This window comes from Fundulus heteroclitus, chromosome 12 (genome assembly GCF_011125445.2).
Source record: "Fundulus heteroclitus isolate FHET01 chromosome 12, MU-UCD_Fhet_4.1, whole genome shotgun sequence".
NCBI lineage: Eukaryota > Metazoa > Chordata > Actinopteri > Cyprinodontiformes > Fundulidae > Fundulus > Fundulus heteroclitus.
This window is the reverse complement of record NC_046372.1, coordinates 23,623,818-23,643,033: the sequence shown is the minus strand read 5'-3', so window position 1 is coordinate 23,643,033 and position 19,216 is coordinate 23,623,818. Positions and strand designations below refer to the sequence as shown.

The following is a 19,216-nucleotide window of genomic DNA, read 5'->3' as shown; positions in this document are numbered from 1 at the left end:
TCTTACCTACTCCTTTTGATCCATGGTATAACGAGGGCACACTGTGTATACATTTGATGCACCTCGTCCTTCTTGACTTCTCTTTCCTATGACTACTGATTACTGAGCCGATGTGACATGTGAATTTCTCCAATGTGAGATCAATAAAGCCTATCTTATCTTATCTTATCTTATCTGAGTCCTAATGTGAGTCCATCTGCCCAACAGCTGAAGCTCGGCCCAGACTGGATCACAGAAACGATGGCCTAGTCAAAGTCCAGATCTCAACACGACTAAAGTCCGGTGGCGGGACCTTCAGAGATCTGTGCCGAAACAAATGCCAACAAACCTCAATCAACTGAAGCAAAATCTGTCCACAACAATGTCAGAGAACAACTGGCAAGAGTTATTTCTGCTAAATGTGGTTCACATTTGAATCTTAAAGAGCTTCCTATAACACAAATAAAATATTGTAAAAACAATCAAAGTAAAAGAGGCTCCTTTAAATGGCCGTCTTTAAAATCTTGACTCCATCTAATGTTATAATGTGTTTTCAGATAACAGGGTTGAGGCCTTAAATCTAACTAGTGCGCGTTTTCATTCTAGGCATATCGATACACTGGGTTTGTCGTATCATCTTTAAATAAACGTTTTTTAAATACTTGTAGGTGAGGTCCGTCTTGTCGAAGCGTCCTCCGTGCAGCACGAAGCGTCTCTGGCGATTCCGTCCTCGGTACCGCACCTCCTTCTGGTTGGGGGAGTCCGGAACGCCACAGCGAGGTCGGTTCCATGTGTTCGAAGCGTTGGTCGACGAACTCGCCTCCTTCACCAGGTCCTGCGGGTGAGGAGCCTTCCCCCTCTTCTTCAGGTCCGGAGACTTCTCTGAGGCCTGGAACAACAATGTACTTCAGTTATGGACCAGAGTCCTCTAAAAATAAACTTCTTAATCAATCACTTAATCTGGATGGCATTAACTTGGCCTCTGGTAATAAAGTAAAAAATCTTGGTGTTATTTTTGACCAAGACATGTCATTTAAATCCCATATTAAACAGGTTTCCAGAGTTTCCTTTTTTCACCTCAGGAATATCGCCAAAATTAGAAACATTCTGTCCAGGGGTGATGCTGAAAAACTAGTCCATGCATTTGTTACTTCAAGGCTGGACTATTGTAATTCTTTACTATCAGGAAGTCCACAAAATGCAGTTCAAAGCCTTCAGCTGATCCAAAATGCTACAGCAAGAATTCTGATGAAAATCAACAAGCGGGATCATATTTCTCCAATTTTAGCTTCCCTTCATTGGCTTCCTGTTAAATCAAGAATAGAATTTAAAATTCTCCTTCTAACGTATAAAGCCCTTAATAATCAAGTTCCATCATATATCAGAGCTCTGATTACCCCGTATGTTCCTAACAGAGCACTTCGCTCTCAGACTGCAGGTCTGCTGGTGGTTCCTAGAGTCTCTAAACGTAGAATGGGAGGCAGATCCTTTAGCTATCAGGCTCCTCTCCTGTGGAACCAACTCCCAGTTTTGGTCCGTGAGGCAGACACCCCGTCTACTTTTAAGACTAATCTTAAAACTTTCCTTTGTGACAAAGCTTCTAATTAGAGTGGCTCATGTTACCCTAAGCTACCTCTGTAGTTATGCTGCTATAGGCTTAGGCTGCTGGAGGACATCAGGGTCTATTTCTCTCACTCTGCTGAGTTCTCCTACTGCTCTCCAATCTGCATTGTTTGTTATTTCAGCTTTTAACTTTTTGTTCTCTGTCATTTTTCTCTTCATAGAAGGTACACCTGGTCTGGTGTTCTGTTAGCTGTGACATTATCAGGGGAGACAGATCATCCGCTATTACCATCTAACATAGAAAGTACTCCTGGGTCAATGTGAGCTTCTGAGCTTTCTGTGTCTCTGCTCTGTCTTCTCTAAGCCCCAGTGGGTGGGGGCAGATGAGCGTTCACACTGAGCCTGGTTCTGGTTCTGCTGGAGGTTCTCCTCCCTGTTAAAGGGGAGTTTTCCTCTCCACTGTCGCTTCATGCATGCTCAGTATGAGGGATTGCTGCAAAGCCATCAACAATGCAGACGACTGTCCACTGTGGCTCTACGCTCTTTCAGGAGGAGTGAATGCTGCTTGGAGAGACTTGATGCAACCTGCTGGGTTTCCTTAGAGAGGAAACTTTCTGACCAACCTGGAGGATCTGATGGAGTCTGACTTTGGAAAGAGCCTTGAGATGACGTGTTGTTAATTGGTGCTATATAAATAAAATTGAATTGCATTGTTTTATCCTCCTGGAGTCAGGCGAGTCCTCGGCTCCATCATGACTCTAAGGGTTGTTTTCGTTACTCAGAGCTGTGTTTGGTTAAAGGCTAACCTTAAATTGCATCAGAGTTCAATGAGTTTATCTCTTGCAGAAGAAAAGGAAATCGTTACGTCTCACCCTGTAGAGATTATGCCTTCTGACCTACATTTGGCTTAATGACAGCATGACCTAACAGTAAGGTCTCAGTGCCATGTACATTGGTCCTATTTAACGTCCTTAAGTGACCCATTATCCCCCCAGCCCAGCTGATCCAAAGGAAATGACTCCGTCCATTTCCACAGAAGCTAATTACAGAGCGGAGCCATCCCATCGGCACCTCGGCCCACACCCTCTGAGAAAAAAAAAGCCTGATCTGCACAAACCTGCAGGGTGTTCTCTTCCTATCATGAAATTACGTGCATTTCCCTTTCCGCTGTCGCTGCGAACAACCAGTGGGAGAAGACGGTATCATTTTGTTGTGCTGGGATGAAACTAATTACCTCCATCAGTGGATCCTGTCCGTCTGCTGGTAGCAGCTCTGTTACATAAACTCTCATTCACAGACCTTTTCCTCATCAGGATTTGTCCTCATATCATACTTCTAAAACACACGCATGAATTCAGCTTCAGGGGAATTATGCACAAAAGAAAAGGACTCAATATTTCTTGTAACTACTGTATGGCAATGATTTCAGAAATGCACTGAAATAGAGTGTATCAGAAAAAAAACTTTTTCTATTTTATGGATTTTCTTGCAGAGTTTGAGACCGCTGTGGTGCTCCCAGGTACTCTTCTAAATATGGACGAACACATCGATAAATCAATTGCTTTCTGCCGATACGATATTAAGTCACGGGTTCAGGAAGGGAAACCAGACATCCTTCTCCCCAGCAGCACTCTACGGCTGCATGGGATCTCAAAGGGTTCCCGAGCTAGAAGGGGTCTCTTCCCCGTGGGACGTGTTTAGAAGGTACCCAGAAGGCCAGATCCACCTGCACCTGGTCCTGCGGCCAGTGTAAGTTCTTAAAAATGGCCGGATTGGTTCTCAGAACCGCTGTCGTGACTCAACCAGGGATGCCTCCCACTAACCCAGGGGTCAGCGACTTCTACAACCCGCAGAGCCATTTTAGCTAAACAAATTTTGTTTAGAGCCGCAAAAGTTACACGTCTCTTTGAAACAAGAGCATGTTTTTATAGTATACTATAGGGAATTTTTTTACTTTTTTTTTTTTAAAGTTTAACAGCTATTATTTAAACAAAAATATTTTTTTATTTTATGTTTAGATTTAATACATTTTCTTTAATTGGACATTTAATTTTTATAGTAAATGGCATCAAAATGATGAAAAAGCAATTTGTGTGCAACCTCTTGACAAAAAGATACTTCATAAAGGAGCATCTATAGTATAATATTTTATACACCATTAGTTTCCTTCTTTCTGGAAATCTTATGCATATATTGCAGAATTAAATGCATCCTAAAGCTCGCAATCTTAAATTACCTTTACATGTAGAAACATGAACCAATCCCTCTCCCCCCTCGCATTTTTGGTCTACATTTTTAAGAGTCAAAGCTGAAGGTGTAAAGAGCCACATGCTAGAGCCACAGGTTGCAGACCCCTGCACTAGCCAGCGACCTGTCCAGGGTAATCTGGGCCAACCTACTAGGATGGAGCTAAACCAAGAATCCTGCAGAAACAGAAAAAAACTCTGCAAAGAAATTCACATTTTGATGCCTGGATAAGCACCAAAACAGGCCGTAAATTAAAGCGAGCAGGCACAATAAACAGATGAGGCTCAATAAGTAAACCAGGTGAGTCTACTGCTGAAGTAACCGAGAAAAGGCCATAACGAGGAGGCAAAGCTAAAGCCGAACACGTGGAACAGGCCAACCTTTTGCTCAAACACGGTCCAGGAGAACAGATGTCTGAGATTACCTGAGCCAAAATGAAAGCATCAGCGCAGGAATCCACGCACCGTGACAGCTTCTCTCTGTGGTCGTGTAAGGCGATACGTTATTTATAAGAGACGCACTGCGCTGATGTTTCCCTGCGCTGACCTCTCTGATCTCTGAAGAGTATCACCTTCCGTATAAATAAGCACGGACAGTGTAATATTCCTCGGAGGGAAGCCAGAATCCTGTTTTTGCTGGGTTTAAACGAGCTGCTCCACGGCGCAGGACTCCACCTTGTCGCTGATGTAGGTTATGGGGAACCAAACCCAGCGGGACTCGTGGAATGTGCTCCAGATTGCAGAAACGGAGTGACTGATGGGTCTGAATGCCAGAAAAAAAACAACTCGTGCACCCCCCCCCCCCCCCCAGCCTTCTACAGCTCCTTTGTTTCTCTTTGTTTAGAGCAGGTTTCAGCTGCTTATTCCTCTGCACATAGCACGTATTCATGTCAGAGGGGATGTTTATGTTCACGTCCACGGAGCTCGCTCTAAACGGCTAGCTGCAGTTGTTATGAACGCAGCGAAATGAGTTGCAGCTTGTAAACAGAGCCCTCAGAGAGGTTTGTCTCCAGCCCCTGGAAACCTGCTTGTGGTTAAGCTTCTGGTTTGTTATTGTGCTGCGAGAAATGTGTATGAGCTGCTATCTGCCTTCCTGGAACAGAGTCTGATAACATACATACAGAACAACAACAAAAGGCCTTATCGTGGTGTGAAGCAGCTCTGAAAGACATCAATCTACAGCCCTGTTGGCCTGAAGGGGCAAAAAAAATAAAAAAAAAGACAGCATGGAGTTCGGTTAGAAGATGCCCGTCCAGAAAAAGGCACTGAGTTCAGCTCCTGGATGGCGCAGCAATCGTTATCTAAAGCGAGTAAAAACAGTCCTGATCAGAGCTGGAAACTGCCTCAGCGAGATGAAACATCACCATTGGTTTGTGCATTTAACCTGTTTTAACAGGAAATATCAATTTTATCAGATTTAACAAGGAGATAAGAATAAGACACAGGACCCTCCACAGCTAGGAATGCAACTGCTAAATATGTGCAGAAAGCCTGGAAAAAAATAAATATATTTCAGTTGCATAATCTGGAAGGGAGAAAAGGAGCTTCAGAAATCTGTGCCAAATTCGTGACTGAAACATGGTCTACAGCCTTCTGGACATGAACTACAACCTGCATGATCTCTCCTGACATTTACGTTGATTTCTGTGAGGTGGGCTGTGCTGATACGTCATGTCATGCAAAGGATTGTGGGATACCTTAAGGCTTCTCAGTGCCGGTAAGGGACTTTGCGAGGTTCCTAGGCTAAATTAGCCGCGACAGGAAGCATACAGGCTCCTTTTCCTACCTCCTTCCTCACTGCCTTCACTATTCAGACAGCACTGATCATGGCGACCGCTGACACACTTCTGCTTTGGCTAAAGAGTCCTTAATCTATAAGGGCATTTAGATTGAGCCACAGAGGTAAGTCACCGTTACAACAATACATTTAAAACATCAATCTTTAAATAATTTAGGAGATTAGCCTAAATACTGCTTGCACTTTGTTTTGTTCCCAGAACATACCTTCATCAGTACCAGCTGAGAAAAATAAAAAGTTTAATTCAATCTATTTCTCAGTGTAGTTATTTCATTCTAATATTCCAAACAAATAGCACTTTACATGTCTATATAAGTAATAAAGACCACCAGGGTGTGTCTTCTAGCCTTCAGTCTAAGTAACGAAGCCCCTCGTTAAACAAACACTGCCGTCTTTTTCCTGCCGTCAGCCAGGCTTTGCTGGAAAGCTTCAGAGGTCTCTGTTAAGGAAGAACGTTTGACCTTTGAGTCACCGGGTCTCGTCCTAAAGGCCCACGTTTCCGCCCGACGTCGCCTGATCCCAATCTCTGCGGCGTCGGCTTTCACGCTCACAAGTGTCTGGCTAATTCTAAGGGCTGGGGGCACCGCGGGGGAGCAGGCGTCATTTCAAAGCCAGAGATGAAGAAAAATGTGGCTAAGGAGCTGAACCCCCCCCCCCCCCCTAACTGGGTGTCAAATGGATCGGCTGACCCGTCCGACCCCACAACAGAAATAAATGACGCTCAGTCCTAACAGGTCTGACTTCAAAGTTCAAGGTTAAAGCCAAAAACAAGTGGATTATCCTGATCCAAAATGTTCTCCACGTGTTCTCCTTCCACTGGCAGGAATTCTTCTTATTCCTCTAATTTCACACCCACAGCGACTTGAGGACATGTTACCCCCCTAAAGATTTATTGCTTTTTCCTCTTTTGTCACGTTTCAATGTTTCTGATCATCAAACAAACAAAACCAGGATAAACACAATAACCTTTAAATGATTATACCACCTGGCCACACCCAGGCCTGATCAGCTTCTGATCATCTCAACAGAACCCGTCTGACACCATGAAGCAGGATAAACAATCTCAAAAAGGTGCACATCGGATCCCAATTCCCAAGACATTTTAGAAATGGAAGAGAAACAAAGTTTTCAGTGTGGAAAGAAGTATTAAAAAAAGCCATTTTTAGGGCTCTGGTAGTCCAAAGAACCACGGACCGCGGAAACGGTAGGGCCGGTTTGATGATCAAACATGTAAAATAATATATATAAATAAAATAAAATTATTTTTACTATTTGTTCAAATGCACAGTAGTCTATGGCAGCAGCATCATTCTCCAATGAGAAAGCGATAAATCATCCCACCTAAAAATGTATTGGCTGATTGTGTCATGTGATGTAAACAAAAGTTTTCCCACATAATTGCAAGCCACCTCTGCGCTGCTTATGACCGCCGCTACTTCGTTAGCTTCGTTAGCTTAGCTAGCTTTAAGGCGGTGTCCACTGCAAGTGCTGAGAGGTGTTTCTCGTCCCTCCGTCGTATCAAGACTTATCTGAGATCAACAATGACCCAGAAAAGACTAAATAGCTTGATGTGCGCCCACACACACAGGGATCTTTTGACCACAGTGGATGCTTTGAGGATAGGACTTCATCCAGCATAATGACAGACGAAGACACTTTTTCGGGAATATTTAGAGCAGGGGTGAGTTTGACTTTTGTTTTTAAAGTATTTTTATTCTGTAAATATTGTGTTAGCTGTAATATAATGATTGTAAGTGGAAATAAATCCGGGGCGTGTGTGCTGGAACGTCAGAAAAAAAAGTTAAATAAAAATTCGGTGCCGATTTTAATTATAACATGGCAGACACATTTATCATGCTCATGGACCACAGCCTATGAGAAAGCAATAAATTCTGGTGTCTAAAAATGGATTGGCTTGTCTTGTGTCATGTGACGCAAATCAGTTGCGTGATTAAGGGGATGCTGGTGTTTTATGTGTATGCGGGCGCGTGCGTATGTGATGGGTAGTGGTATTGTGAGTATTGACTGATGGGCCCGACCAATTTGAAATGCGTTCCGCGGTCCATGCAAAGAACGACTGATGGAGAAAACATGGAACAGTGGAGAATGGACTGACCAAAATGACACCAAAAGGTCTTTGACGACTCATCCAGAAGAACCCAGAAGAACCCAGGACAACATCTAAAGCTCTGCAGGTCTAAACGCCCCAGTTAAGGTCAGAGGTCATGATTCAACACTAACGAGAGAGAGTGGCCAAAAATGGCCTCCATGGGAGAGTTCCAATGCCAGAACCACTGCTGGTCCTAAAAAACACAAAGGTCTGTCTCACTTTTCCTGTAAATCATCTTGATAACTTCTGGGAAAATATTCTGTGGACCGATGAGGGAAAAGTGCAACATTCTGGAAGGTCTCGTTACGTCTGGTGTAAAACATCAACAGATGGACAGAACCTGGACAACCCTGCGCTGTCCGGGAAAATCCTAAAAACTCCTGGTTTATGTGAGGAAATGATCCTCGGTACACCAGCAGAAAACAGAGCGTTGTATTCACTCATCTTATCTTTGTCTGGTATTAAACTTTTATGTGACTACCTGAATCATTTTAGTGTTAGTAATTAAGCCCTTGATGTTTACCGCTAAACATGTGAAATATAAGCTAATTGCAATCACAAAAAGCTAGAAACCATTTAAAGTTTCAAATTCAGCATTCTTTCGTCTCTGCTTTATATGATTAAAGTGCTGTTGGACTCTTTTTATTACAGTATTTAAAGAGAAATCATCAGATCAAAGTTTACATAGAAAGACTTGGCGTCAGACAATGGATGGACTGGATTGTCCTCTGGCTGCAGTGTTGGTAGCGCTGATGCCTTTCAGCAAGAAGATTCTGGGTTAGAATCCAAGGCGGTGTTCTGTCAGGACAGCATACGCTTAGTTTTTATTTCCGAGTAACAATATAAACTACAGCCAGTTTTTCTTTTTACTGACTTTTAAGCATGAAAAGAAAATCAAAGCAAATTCCCGCACAAACGTTTTTTTCACTACCATAATCAACTTGAATTTCAAAGAAATGTTGCAATATTTGCTTTTATTTACATTATATTATATGTATTATATTTGATTACATATTTTATTTTACTTCACTTGTGTCCAGCATTTTCTACTTTCAAGAAATAACAGCGCAGTCAAAACTGATTTTCTCCTTTAAAAATTTAAATCAACGTCATGCATTCCGTTTTTATTGGTCGGTTTGCTGCTGCTCAAAGTCAAATTCTCTGCTGTGCAGCAGAGAAACAGATGCCAATCAGACAACGCATTGACTTTGAATGTTCTGCCCATATATGCACCGGTTCTCTATACATAATCTAATTTATGTCCATAGCCCAAAAACATGACTGTTAACGGGTCAATCTAAAGATTTCCCTCTGTGCTGCTGTGATGGATGTGCGACCTCCCCAGAGTTTTCCTCGCTTCATTCCCAATAAATCTTGAAGGAGGCCTGAACTGTTGAACTCTAAACTCTGCATCACACGTGCACAGAATTGCATTTTGCATCGTTATTTTGCACTGCAGACATTGCAGAACTTTTATAATCAATTAAAATTTAAAAGTACACAACTGAACGTTTACTGCATTTTTGCACCATTATTATTTTGCACTGCCAATATTAAACTTTTCAAATTAATGCCTTTTTTTGCACCATTATCTTTGCTCTATAAACATGTTTGAACATTCTTCTGCACACTTTTTAGAAAAACTGCTTTTCTCCTGCATTGTAAATTCTTATCACTGCTGCACTTTATATTGTAATTATTTTATTTCAATTGCAATCTCATTACATTGTCGTAAACTGTATGCAACGAAATTTTGTCTACAAAATGACAATAAAGTTTGCCTAAGTCTCTAACTCCAGGTTTTCCAGAGAAATGTTTTTTTGCAAAGCATGCAAAAAAAAACCAATGTTTTAAAGGAGTTTAATTTGCCGATTTGTGTCTCCTCACAATTTTTAATCAGCGTGCTTCTGACAGGTTTATGCGTGAAGCTCAGATGAAAAAGGAACCACATCCACAACTCAGCAGATGACACACAGGTTTTTACGACCTTTCTCTAGACAACAACACTGCTGCACAGAGACGATTAAAGACACACGCACTCATCACTTTCTGCTGAGCGGGCAGAACGTCAGAGACAAAACACCAAAGCGCCAAAAAGCCTGACGGCCTGGAGGATGGAGAAGGATCCTGTGATGGTGGCGGTGTGGTGGTTGAAGAATGGAGGGGTGGGTGGGGGGGGGCATTACAAGTATGAACACATCTAGTTTCTGGTTACAGTGATGACAGGATCTGCACAGCGCTTCAGAGGATCTGACAGCGGTATTCAGATTGCACACGAAAACATGTCGGTGCACGGCGGCTGCATCTGAAGAGCGTCTCCAGTCGACACCGAGCCCAATGCCCATCCATCACCCCCGCCCACGAGGCGAGAAACCCAAACAGGGTCCGCTTTCAACAACAACACGCCGGAGTCTCGCTGCTGCTCATCGCTCACTTTACTACCTGCTACACATAGAACGATAAGCACGGACCATTAGCTAGCAGCTCTGGGTGTCAAATACTCATTCAGTGCTGCTGCACTTTATAAATATGCACAAAGTATTTCCAGTTAGTGGGAATACCAGTGTCCTGAGGAGGGTGGCTGGGTTCAGCCCAAGAAGCTCACAGTGGAGCTGCTGCTTCTCCACATCGAAAGGAGTCAGTGGAGGTGTTTGAACATCTGAGCAGGATGCCTCCCTTTGGAAGGTTTCCCAGGCTGGGAAAGCCCCCTGGGAAGACCCAGAACTCCTCATATATATATATATATATATATATATATATATGTATATATATATATTAGTGCTGTCAAATGATTAAAAATTTTAATCACGATTAATCGCATAATGTCGATAGCTAACTTGAGATTAATCGCAAATTAATTGTATGTTTTATCCTTTTATTTCTGAAAGTGTAATAGCCTGTTTGGGCATTTTAATGTGCAATTTTGCAATAAATGACACTAATAAAATACATGCTTGTACAAAAAATATTTTTATTTTGTTATTTTTCAAGCACTTTTCAGAATTGGAATGAAAACATCCTGGTGCCAAATGTTAAACTCTGGACTATAATGGCTAAATGACCAATCATTACGCCCTGATGTTTACACCATGTGTAAACAAATGTGTAAATAAATACCTGTTTTCATGCCGATGTATATTTTTTGCCTCTTAAACAAAGATAGACATGGTATTCTGCACCAAGTAATCTACTTTCAGCAGTTATCACCGGTTATTGCACCGTAAACTGCAGAAAATACGTGCAGAGTTGCTCTGTCTGCCTTTACTACCGTCGGCTCCTATGGCGGAGGGATATTTCAGCTGGATACACTCAAATGTAGTGCAGGCAGGTCTCATAATAACCCCTATTTCGTCACTTATTTTAGAGCCCTAATAAGCGATTTCACTTTCAGAAACCTGCCCAAAAAAACCACAACCCGTGACTCATGAAATTTAGAAGCGCTTTTAGAAAAAAGAAGCCCAAAGTCGCATGTGTCCGAGGGTAAAAGAAACTTTGCGCTCACTCGCAGCGCGGGTGTGTTTTGCTACAGTTTTCTAGCACTCTTGAAACTACGGAAAGCGCCGAGGGTAAAAGAAACACAGTCCGGAGAGCGCGGCGGGGGAGAAAAACATTAGGGAACGGTGTGTGTGTTTTGACGCGCGATTAACGGCGACAAAAAAAATTGTCGGCGTTAAAATGGGTTTACGTTAACGCCGTTAATAACGCGTTTAACTGACAGCACTAATATATATATATATATATATATATATATATATATATATATATATATATATATATATATATATATATATATATATATATATCCCCCTGGCCTGGGAACTCCTTGGGGTCCCCCAGAATGAGCTGGAGGATGTCGCTGGGGAGAGGGAGGTCTTCGTTTCCCTCCAGGACCTGTTAGGACCAACGAGCCCAGCAGGCAGGTCCAGCAGAAAGATCTGGTCCAGTTTATTGCAGGGTCAGGTTCTACCACAACATCCCAGAGCTCTGATCATCATGTGGACTTGGAGAGAGGATGGACCACCTGCAGACCTATCAGGACATGGACGTCCACCTGGACTGACAGGCTGGACCAGGAGAGCATTGATCAGAGAAGCAGGAGGACCATGGTGGCTCTGGAGGAGCTGCAGAGTTCCACAGCTAATAGTCACGAAAGATCCTACCTGCAGTTTGCCACAAGCAAACTGAGGAAGAAGATGCTCTGGTCAGACGAGACCAAAACTGAACCTTTAGGCCTTCGTGCAAAACTAACGCTATCACCCCCCCGCCCCCTCCCCTCCCCCACTGTAAGGCATGGTGGTGGTAACATCATGCTGTGGGGATGCTGTTCTTCTGCAGAGACAGGCAGCGGGGAAAATATGTCCTCCTTCAGATGTTTAAAGATTCCAGACACCCTCCCTAAAAGACAGAAAACCAGAGCTGCAGAGAAACATGGTTCTACAAAGTATTAACTCAGAGGAGCTGGAACCACATTTCCAGATTTATATTTATACAACAAAATGTTGAAAACCATAAATGACTTACGTTCCACTTCATTCAGAATCAGAATTAAGTTTATTGCCAAGTAGGTTTGCACTTACAAGGAATTTGACTTGGTGTTGATGGTGCAGACAAAAAATAAAATTAAGTATATATATATATACAGAAGCTATATACACTCTGTGTTAATGTAACGCAGAAGCTTGTAAGTCCTGAACGGGGGAGAGAGACAGTGTCCAGTTTCACGGGCGGCTCCTGGCCTTGTTCATAAGGACGGTAGCAGATGGGAAGACCATGACTATGCTGGTTGATCACTTACCTTAATTATAAATACTTTACATGACTCACAGTTATTTTTTTTTTTTTTTCTGATGCTGCTGCGTTCCTACAGGAAGTGTTGAGAAGCGACGCTCTCAGATTAATTTCCCCTGAGCAGCGCTTTTCTGCACCAGAGAGGAGACGCAGAGAGCAACCAGCCGGGGGGGCTTGGGGGGGGAGAGCGGGGATTTAAGGTAGTTAATTTCCGCAGGAAGCAGGTTCAGGGTATTATGGTCGACATGCCTCACGTATCACCTCTGCCCTGGGAATGCCTCTGGGGTCCAGCAGGTAGGAGGCGGGCGGAGGGATGTGTGGATGGCAGACAGCTGATGGTTCTGGGTTTTAAAACATTTTGCTTTAAAGATCTGTGAGATTTTTACGTTTACTCTGAGATAAATTTAAAAGATTTTTTTTAGAACATATTCAACTCTAACCTTTATTTTCTAATTTTCTTTAAATAAATTAAATTATTTTATGATTTGCAATAACCTCCTCTGTCCTCCCTCCGTCTCCCTGCCGCCATGAACAATAATATCTGAGGCCCCTACATGGCTGACCTAATAATGACAAATTAAAATCTGTGTTGTTTTCACATGTGAGTCTGGAGCAAGATAAACGGGCCCAGAGGAGGTCAGTAATGCTTCGTTTCTCTGACTTTTTACTGAATTCATTGCTTTTTAAAATCTAATTGCAAGTAGAAAACAAAATATATGTAAACACTAAATAAATGCATGTTTATTTCGAATTCATGCTGCTAATTTTAGTGAAAAATGACCTGAATTGCATGGATTTGTTACGAGCCCCGGCACCTGAAAGCATCGCATTCACTCAACATGTGCTGTGGAGATCCAATAGGAAATCTGTGACTGCAGCACACGAAGGGAGGAAAGGAAGGAAATTAGAGGCACCACAGAGGAAATGAACGAAAAGGCAAAATAATTCACACACTGGTGAGATCGCTGACATCACCGCAGGCCACGTTTGTGTTTAGATCCGTTTGTTTCATAAAAATAAAACAACCCAGACGAGCCGGGAGCTTTTTTTCTCTTTAACGTGATACCTAACAGTCTCAGCCCGATATCAGCGGATCCGAGCGATAGGAAGCAACTCATGGCTGAGTGTTTACTCCTGCAGACAGATAAGGTTTCATTTCTTTAGGGTGGGCTCTACTTCAAAGAATCTGCTTACCGTACGAGAGGATCTGCTGTGCTGGATGTGAAAGAATCTGAAAGATCTGCAAGAATTTTTTTTTTTTTATCAACAAATACCTCGTTACCTTCCCCCCCCCTTAATCTGCTGATCCGATGTATGGTGAAAACCAGAAACACCTGGTAGAAGAAAGTTGATATAAACCACCAGGATGTCTGCTTAAAGCTCGCTTCTTTCCTGGAAAACATCTGAAACCTCAGATCTGCTGTTTGTCTCCCTGCAGGTTGATGATTTCATCGCTGATAGAGATGATTAATGCCGGCGAAGCCGCAGGGAATCACAGCTCACCTCAGCATTCACCGAGCCTGGCCTTTAATCACGCTTTTTGTTATTTGGTTGTTATTTACGATTGGCAGCTGAACAGACAGAATGGAAAACATGAAACAAGAGGTCAAAGGTCAGGTCAGCACAGCAGTTATTTTAATAGAGGATAAACACCTGCGTTTCATGCCAGATATAAAGATGAAGCTGCAGGTTTGCTGCACCTGTGGCTTTAAGTGTGAGAACGATTATCCAGATCTCAGTTCTCCAAAACAAATCAACTCCTTTACTCTTTTACCCCTTAGTTCCCCAAATAGTAAATCTCGTCCACTTTAGTGTCGTTGTATTTCCTTGCAGATGCATTGGTTCTGTTTCTGGCCTCAGAGGTTTGATAGAGACCGTTAGAGAACAATCAGCATCATGGAGACCCAGCAGACGGGTCAGGGAGGACGTTCTGGTCCAGTTTACAGCAGGATCAGATTCTACAGCAACATCCCAGAGCTCTGATCCATCCATCATCTGCACCTGGAGAGAGGATGGACCACCTGCAGACCTACCAGGACATGGACGTCCACCTGGACTGACAGGCTGGACCAGGAGAGCATTAAAGAGGCGTAGTTACATAATTTTTTTTATTTTATTTATCCTTTATTTAACCAGGTAATACCCATTGAGATTAAAAATCTCTTTTGCAAAGGAGACCTGGCCAAGATAGGCATCAAAATTACATCACATCATTACATACGTACAAAGACACACACATGAAAGCCAAATATGCACTTACAATGAAATCTCAATTAAAACATTGACATGTGAGGGAGTCCAACTCAAAGAATCTCATTCTCAGCTTAAAAATACTCAAAGGAACAAATTTACTAAGTTTCAAGTTATTTTGCAGCAAATTCCATGTAAAGGGAGCAGAGTAAGCAAAGGCCTTTTTACCCAGCTCAGTACTGACACGTGGGACAGAAAACAAGACAACAGCCTGAGAACAAAGAGAGTAATGACCAGTACTTTTTTTCATAAGAAGTGAACATAAATAAGATAGAAGCGCACCAAGAATAGCCTTATATATAAATGTATACCAATGACAAAGCCTCGGTGTAGCCAAAGCAGACCACCCTACACGAGAATACAGCTCACAGTGATGTATAACTACCATAGATAACTATGTTTATGAATTTCTACGCCACTCTAAATGCATACAAAGGTTCTGCGATTAAATTATCATGCCCTGTTGACTTATTATATTTAATTTCAGTGTTTCACATTTTGTTTTTGCTCTGTTTGTCAATAAAGAAAGCGATTTTGTGTATATTTCCAATAGCAAGACCACCTGAGCAGAGGCACAATACTGCGTTTGCGCGCCATGAGTGAATCAGGAGAGGCAACAGAGCCGAGCGACTCCGCAGCGTCCATCAGATGAGCAAAAAGAAAGAGTAACCCTGTAAATGGGGCTGGGCTCTGACCATGACTTTGCTGCGAGGCATTGCAGGACGGTCCACTGGCTGTTACAGCAGCTGCAACTGTCGCCATCTTGGTTTCTCAGAGCTGTGCTGGCTGATGACACAGTGATGGTTATGTCTGCTGACCTGGTGCAAAGTTCTTTTCAGGCTCAAAAAGGACTATGTCAACACTATCAGGGCAAATGTTTGGTTTATATTGCTTTATTTGAAGATGAATATCTGATTTTGCTGTGATTTTATGGTCATAGGACATCACTATAGGTCGCTTTATTCAGAGAAGCAGCCAAGAGGACCATGGTACGTCTGGAGGAACCACAGTTAACAGGGTAACTTTTAGTTGCGCACATATTCTGTTCTTTATGGTAGAATGGCAAGAAGAAAGCCATCGTTGAAAGAAAGCCACCAGAAGTTCTGTTTTCAGTTTGATTCAAACCATTTAAGAGACACAGAAACCGTGAGGAAGAAGGAGATCTGCTCAGAGAGCATAAACGTTAAGGCCTACATGCAAAGCGCTATGTGTGGCAGAAAACTAACCCTGCACATTCCCACCAAACCCACCATAAAACACGGCGGCGGCATCATAACGTGGGGGACGCTTTCCCTCTGCAGGGAGCTAGAAGTAAGTCAGAAGGAGTAAAGATGGAGGCAATCAGAATCCAAATCCGCCCTATTTGCAAAGTTTGTGCCCATAAAGAAGGAATTTGACTTCCGTTCCACTTTTCTCTCAATAAACAAACGTTACGGCTGTCGGTTTTTCACCCAGCAGTGCAGACAGGGCACTATTTAATCATGCAGAAATGACTGTAGCATCACAAGCCTGGGATTGGCTGTAAGGACATTGGACCCGCCTCCGACATACTGAGCTCCTGTGTGGACCATAGACATCATATAAGTAGACGCCCCATTGGACGCTGCCGGCCGCTAGGCCAACGTGCCTACAGGGCGGCCATCTTGGGTCAGACCACAGATCAGACAGCTGCTGTCAAAATGAATAGGAGGCAGCTCAGATCTCATTTTAATCATATGTTCACAATGCTCGTGACCTTTCAGACGGATAACACATATTTGTTCAGAACCAAAACTATTTAAACTGGAGTCAAACTGGATGAAAAATTTACACGCACTTACATATTTTGCAGTTACATATTAATCTAATATACACACAAATTATACACACATAAATCTCTCTCTTTCTTCCAATATATATATATGTGTGTGTGTGTGTGTATATATATATATATATATATATATATATATATATATATATATATATATATATATATATATATGTGTGTGTGTGTGTGTGTATGTATAGGCTATATACACACAGACACCAATCTACAGACAACAGCCCTGATCTACATAGGAGCAAAACTATATACAGACAAGTGAGAGTAGAGCATTTAAAAATTATATATTACAAACCGCAATCTGGGGGAAAAAAATCAACAAAAAAACCTAACGCATCTTAGAATCAAATACATTACAAAATCATAACAAAAACTGTATAATAAATCATGTCTATCCAGTAATTTAGGACCATTTTGTTAGTTTTTGGTGTTTAATGTACTTTTCTCTGTTTCCATAACTGCTACCAATTAGCACATATTGTGTTTATGCCTGAAAAACTATAACTGTAAAGCATGACAATTATCTATCATAAAATCTTACTTATGGAAGGTAATTCCCCAGGATCTGGTTCCTAGTGTCCTTTTATTTGCGCACCCATAAGCGGAGTAAAAGTCTGGCTTCCTGGGACGTAGCTCTGGAAGTTTGCTTACTTTCAATACAAAATCGAAATTATTTATTAAGTTAGACAATCATTTAATTCAATCAATTGGTCCCATGTAGCCCCTAAAGGGGTGACGTTTTCAGTCAGCTGATTTATCTGGAAATCGGGTGAGAATTCACCGGATTCAGAGCGTCTGAAAACATAAAGTACATTTTCCTGAATGGACTTGTATTCTGTCTGAGCGCAGCTTGGTCTGACCTAAGATGGCCACTCTGTCGGCACGCCTCTCACCCGACGACGCGGCGTCTACGTATTCATGTCTGTGGTGTGGACCATTTCTAGAATCCATGGACCAATCCAGACCTTCCTCAACCCTTTAAAAGACTCTGAAAGCCACATTCAGTGGAGCTGCATTTAAACCGTCAACACTGTTTGCTCCCATGTGCTGTTTGAGCATTTTTTGAATCACTATTGATTTGGGGACATTGTGGATGCTCTACCTTCTGCCATTTGTCTGCTTGCTAGTTTTCAGCTTGTTAAATTTAAATAAAGACTCAACTTAGATATTAGTTTTGGTTAAGTTGTTGTTTTGTAAACCTGAAAATGTTGAGTTTAGTGCTTCTTCCTGTTTGTGTTTTCTTGTTGTTGGGTTTGTTTTGCTGAGAAGCCGTTTTATTTAATTCTCTTTTGTCTGTGTTCATCTGGTTTAACAACGTGTTGGATGTTGTCTCTATGAATAAACCTTTAATCATTTTTACCAAATAGACTCCTTAATTATTTTAGATCAAAGCCTATTCATGTATTATAGTGGCCCAGTCAAAGTCTGGACCTAAATTCAAATGAGAATCGGCAGAAAACCGATGTTAGAGATGCCGTTCATCCAATCGACTTAACTCAGAGGCAAATTTCACGCAGACTTTCGCTCAGTTCTTCAGAGCAACTGAAGTAGATTAAGATTTGTGTTTGTAATGGTGAGCTCAATGGGTGTGAATACTTTAGCCAGCCAGGCTATAGAGAACAACCCCTTTAGCTGACAATAACCAGGAACATCAATCTGCCCAGTCATTTTTAAACTGAGGGAATTGAACCGCAGCACATGATGCCCTGCCTTGTGACGTATCAAAGGATTCAGATGGTTGCATAAAACTGTCGACACACAGGTAGAAACGTGCAAAAGTATTCACACCTCTCCAGATTTGTAAGTCATGTGTACACCCTGGTCATAAATATCGTCCACGCTCAACCTGGACCCACCCAGACTGTGGATTAGTCCTCAGTTCTCATCAAATAAGTCCCATTTGATCCATTTTGGGTCTGTGTTAGAATCCAAAGGGTTTAAGCTCCAGAGTGTCGATCCAGTCCTCATTTCTTTATATTGTCATCCCAAATAACCAGACATGCTTAAACTAAAAAGCATTTACCTCCCAGAATGATTCATGGGTTTGAATGAAGTGACTTGTAACCAGTCCAGTGGTGCCAGCAGTGCAAGTTATGAGCCGGTAATGTGGCTAAATACCAGCTACATATTTGCGAGCTTCACTCTAAGAACCAGGGGCCCACGTGCCTTTTAGCAGCGCCACAAACACTGGTTTTTTTTCTCAGCCAATCCCAACCTGCCGCAGCTGTGACCCAGATCCGCTCTGCTGGAGTCCGGGTCGGCTCCGACGTCACCTCTGCTCTCACGGTGCCTCCGCCAATCGCTCTGCACCGGCGGCATCAACACGGCGGGACAAAACAGGCAGGGAAAACCACGGGAATCGGGCTCTATTGACAGAGGGAGAATCCAAACAGCTCGCTGTTACCACCCCCCCCCCTCTGCTGCAGAGAAAACAGAATCCCACCGGCCCCCGAATGCCACACTCTCTCAGCCTGTCCAGGCCTGCGCACCCAAACTTCACTCAACAAAGAAACAACCAGCAGATTACACGTTTCTGGGCTAAAGTGACAGACTAAACAAAGTCGTTACAGGTGCAACGTAAGGTTCAAATTTGGAAGATTTGATGCGCAGACAAAGATGCTCCATGATTCTGCCATGGGTGGACTTGTGATTGGATAAAA

The 19,216-nt window shown here is 42.5% G+C and overlaps 1 protein-coding gene across 1 annotated transcript in view; it reads right to left on the bottom strand.

The window, feature by feature from the left end:
• Window positions 1-19,216, bottom strand: part of mmp11a (matrix metallopeptidase 11a) — a 49,122-nt gene that overhangs the window by 20,654 nt on the left and 9,252 nt on the right. Inside the window, exon 2 of the mRNA XM_012852942.3 lies at window positions 642-868. Coding sequence (XP_012708396.2) covers window positions 642-868 — 227 coding nt within the window. The remainder of the gene's footprint in view (window positions 1-641; window positions 869-19,216) is intronic.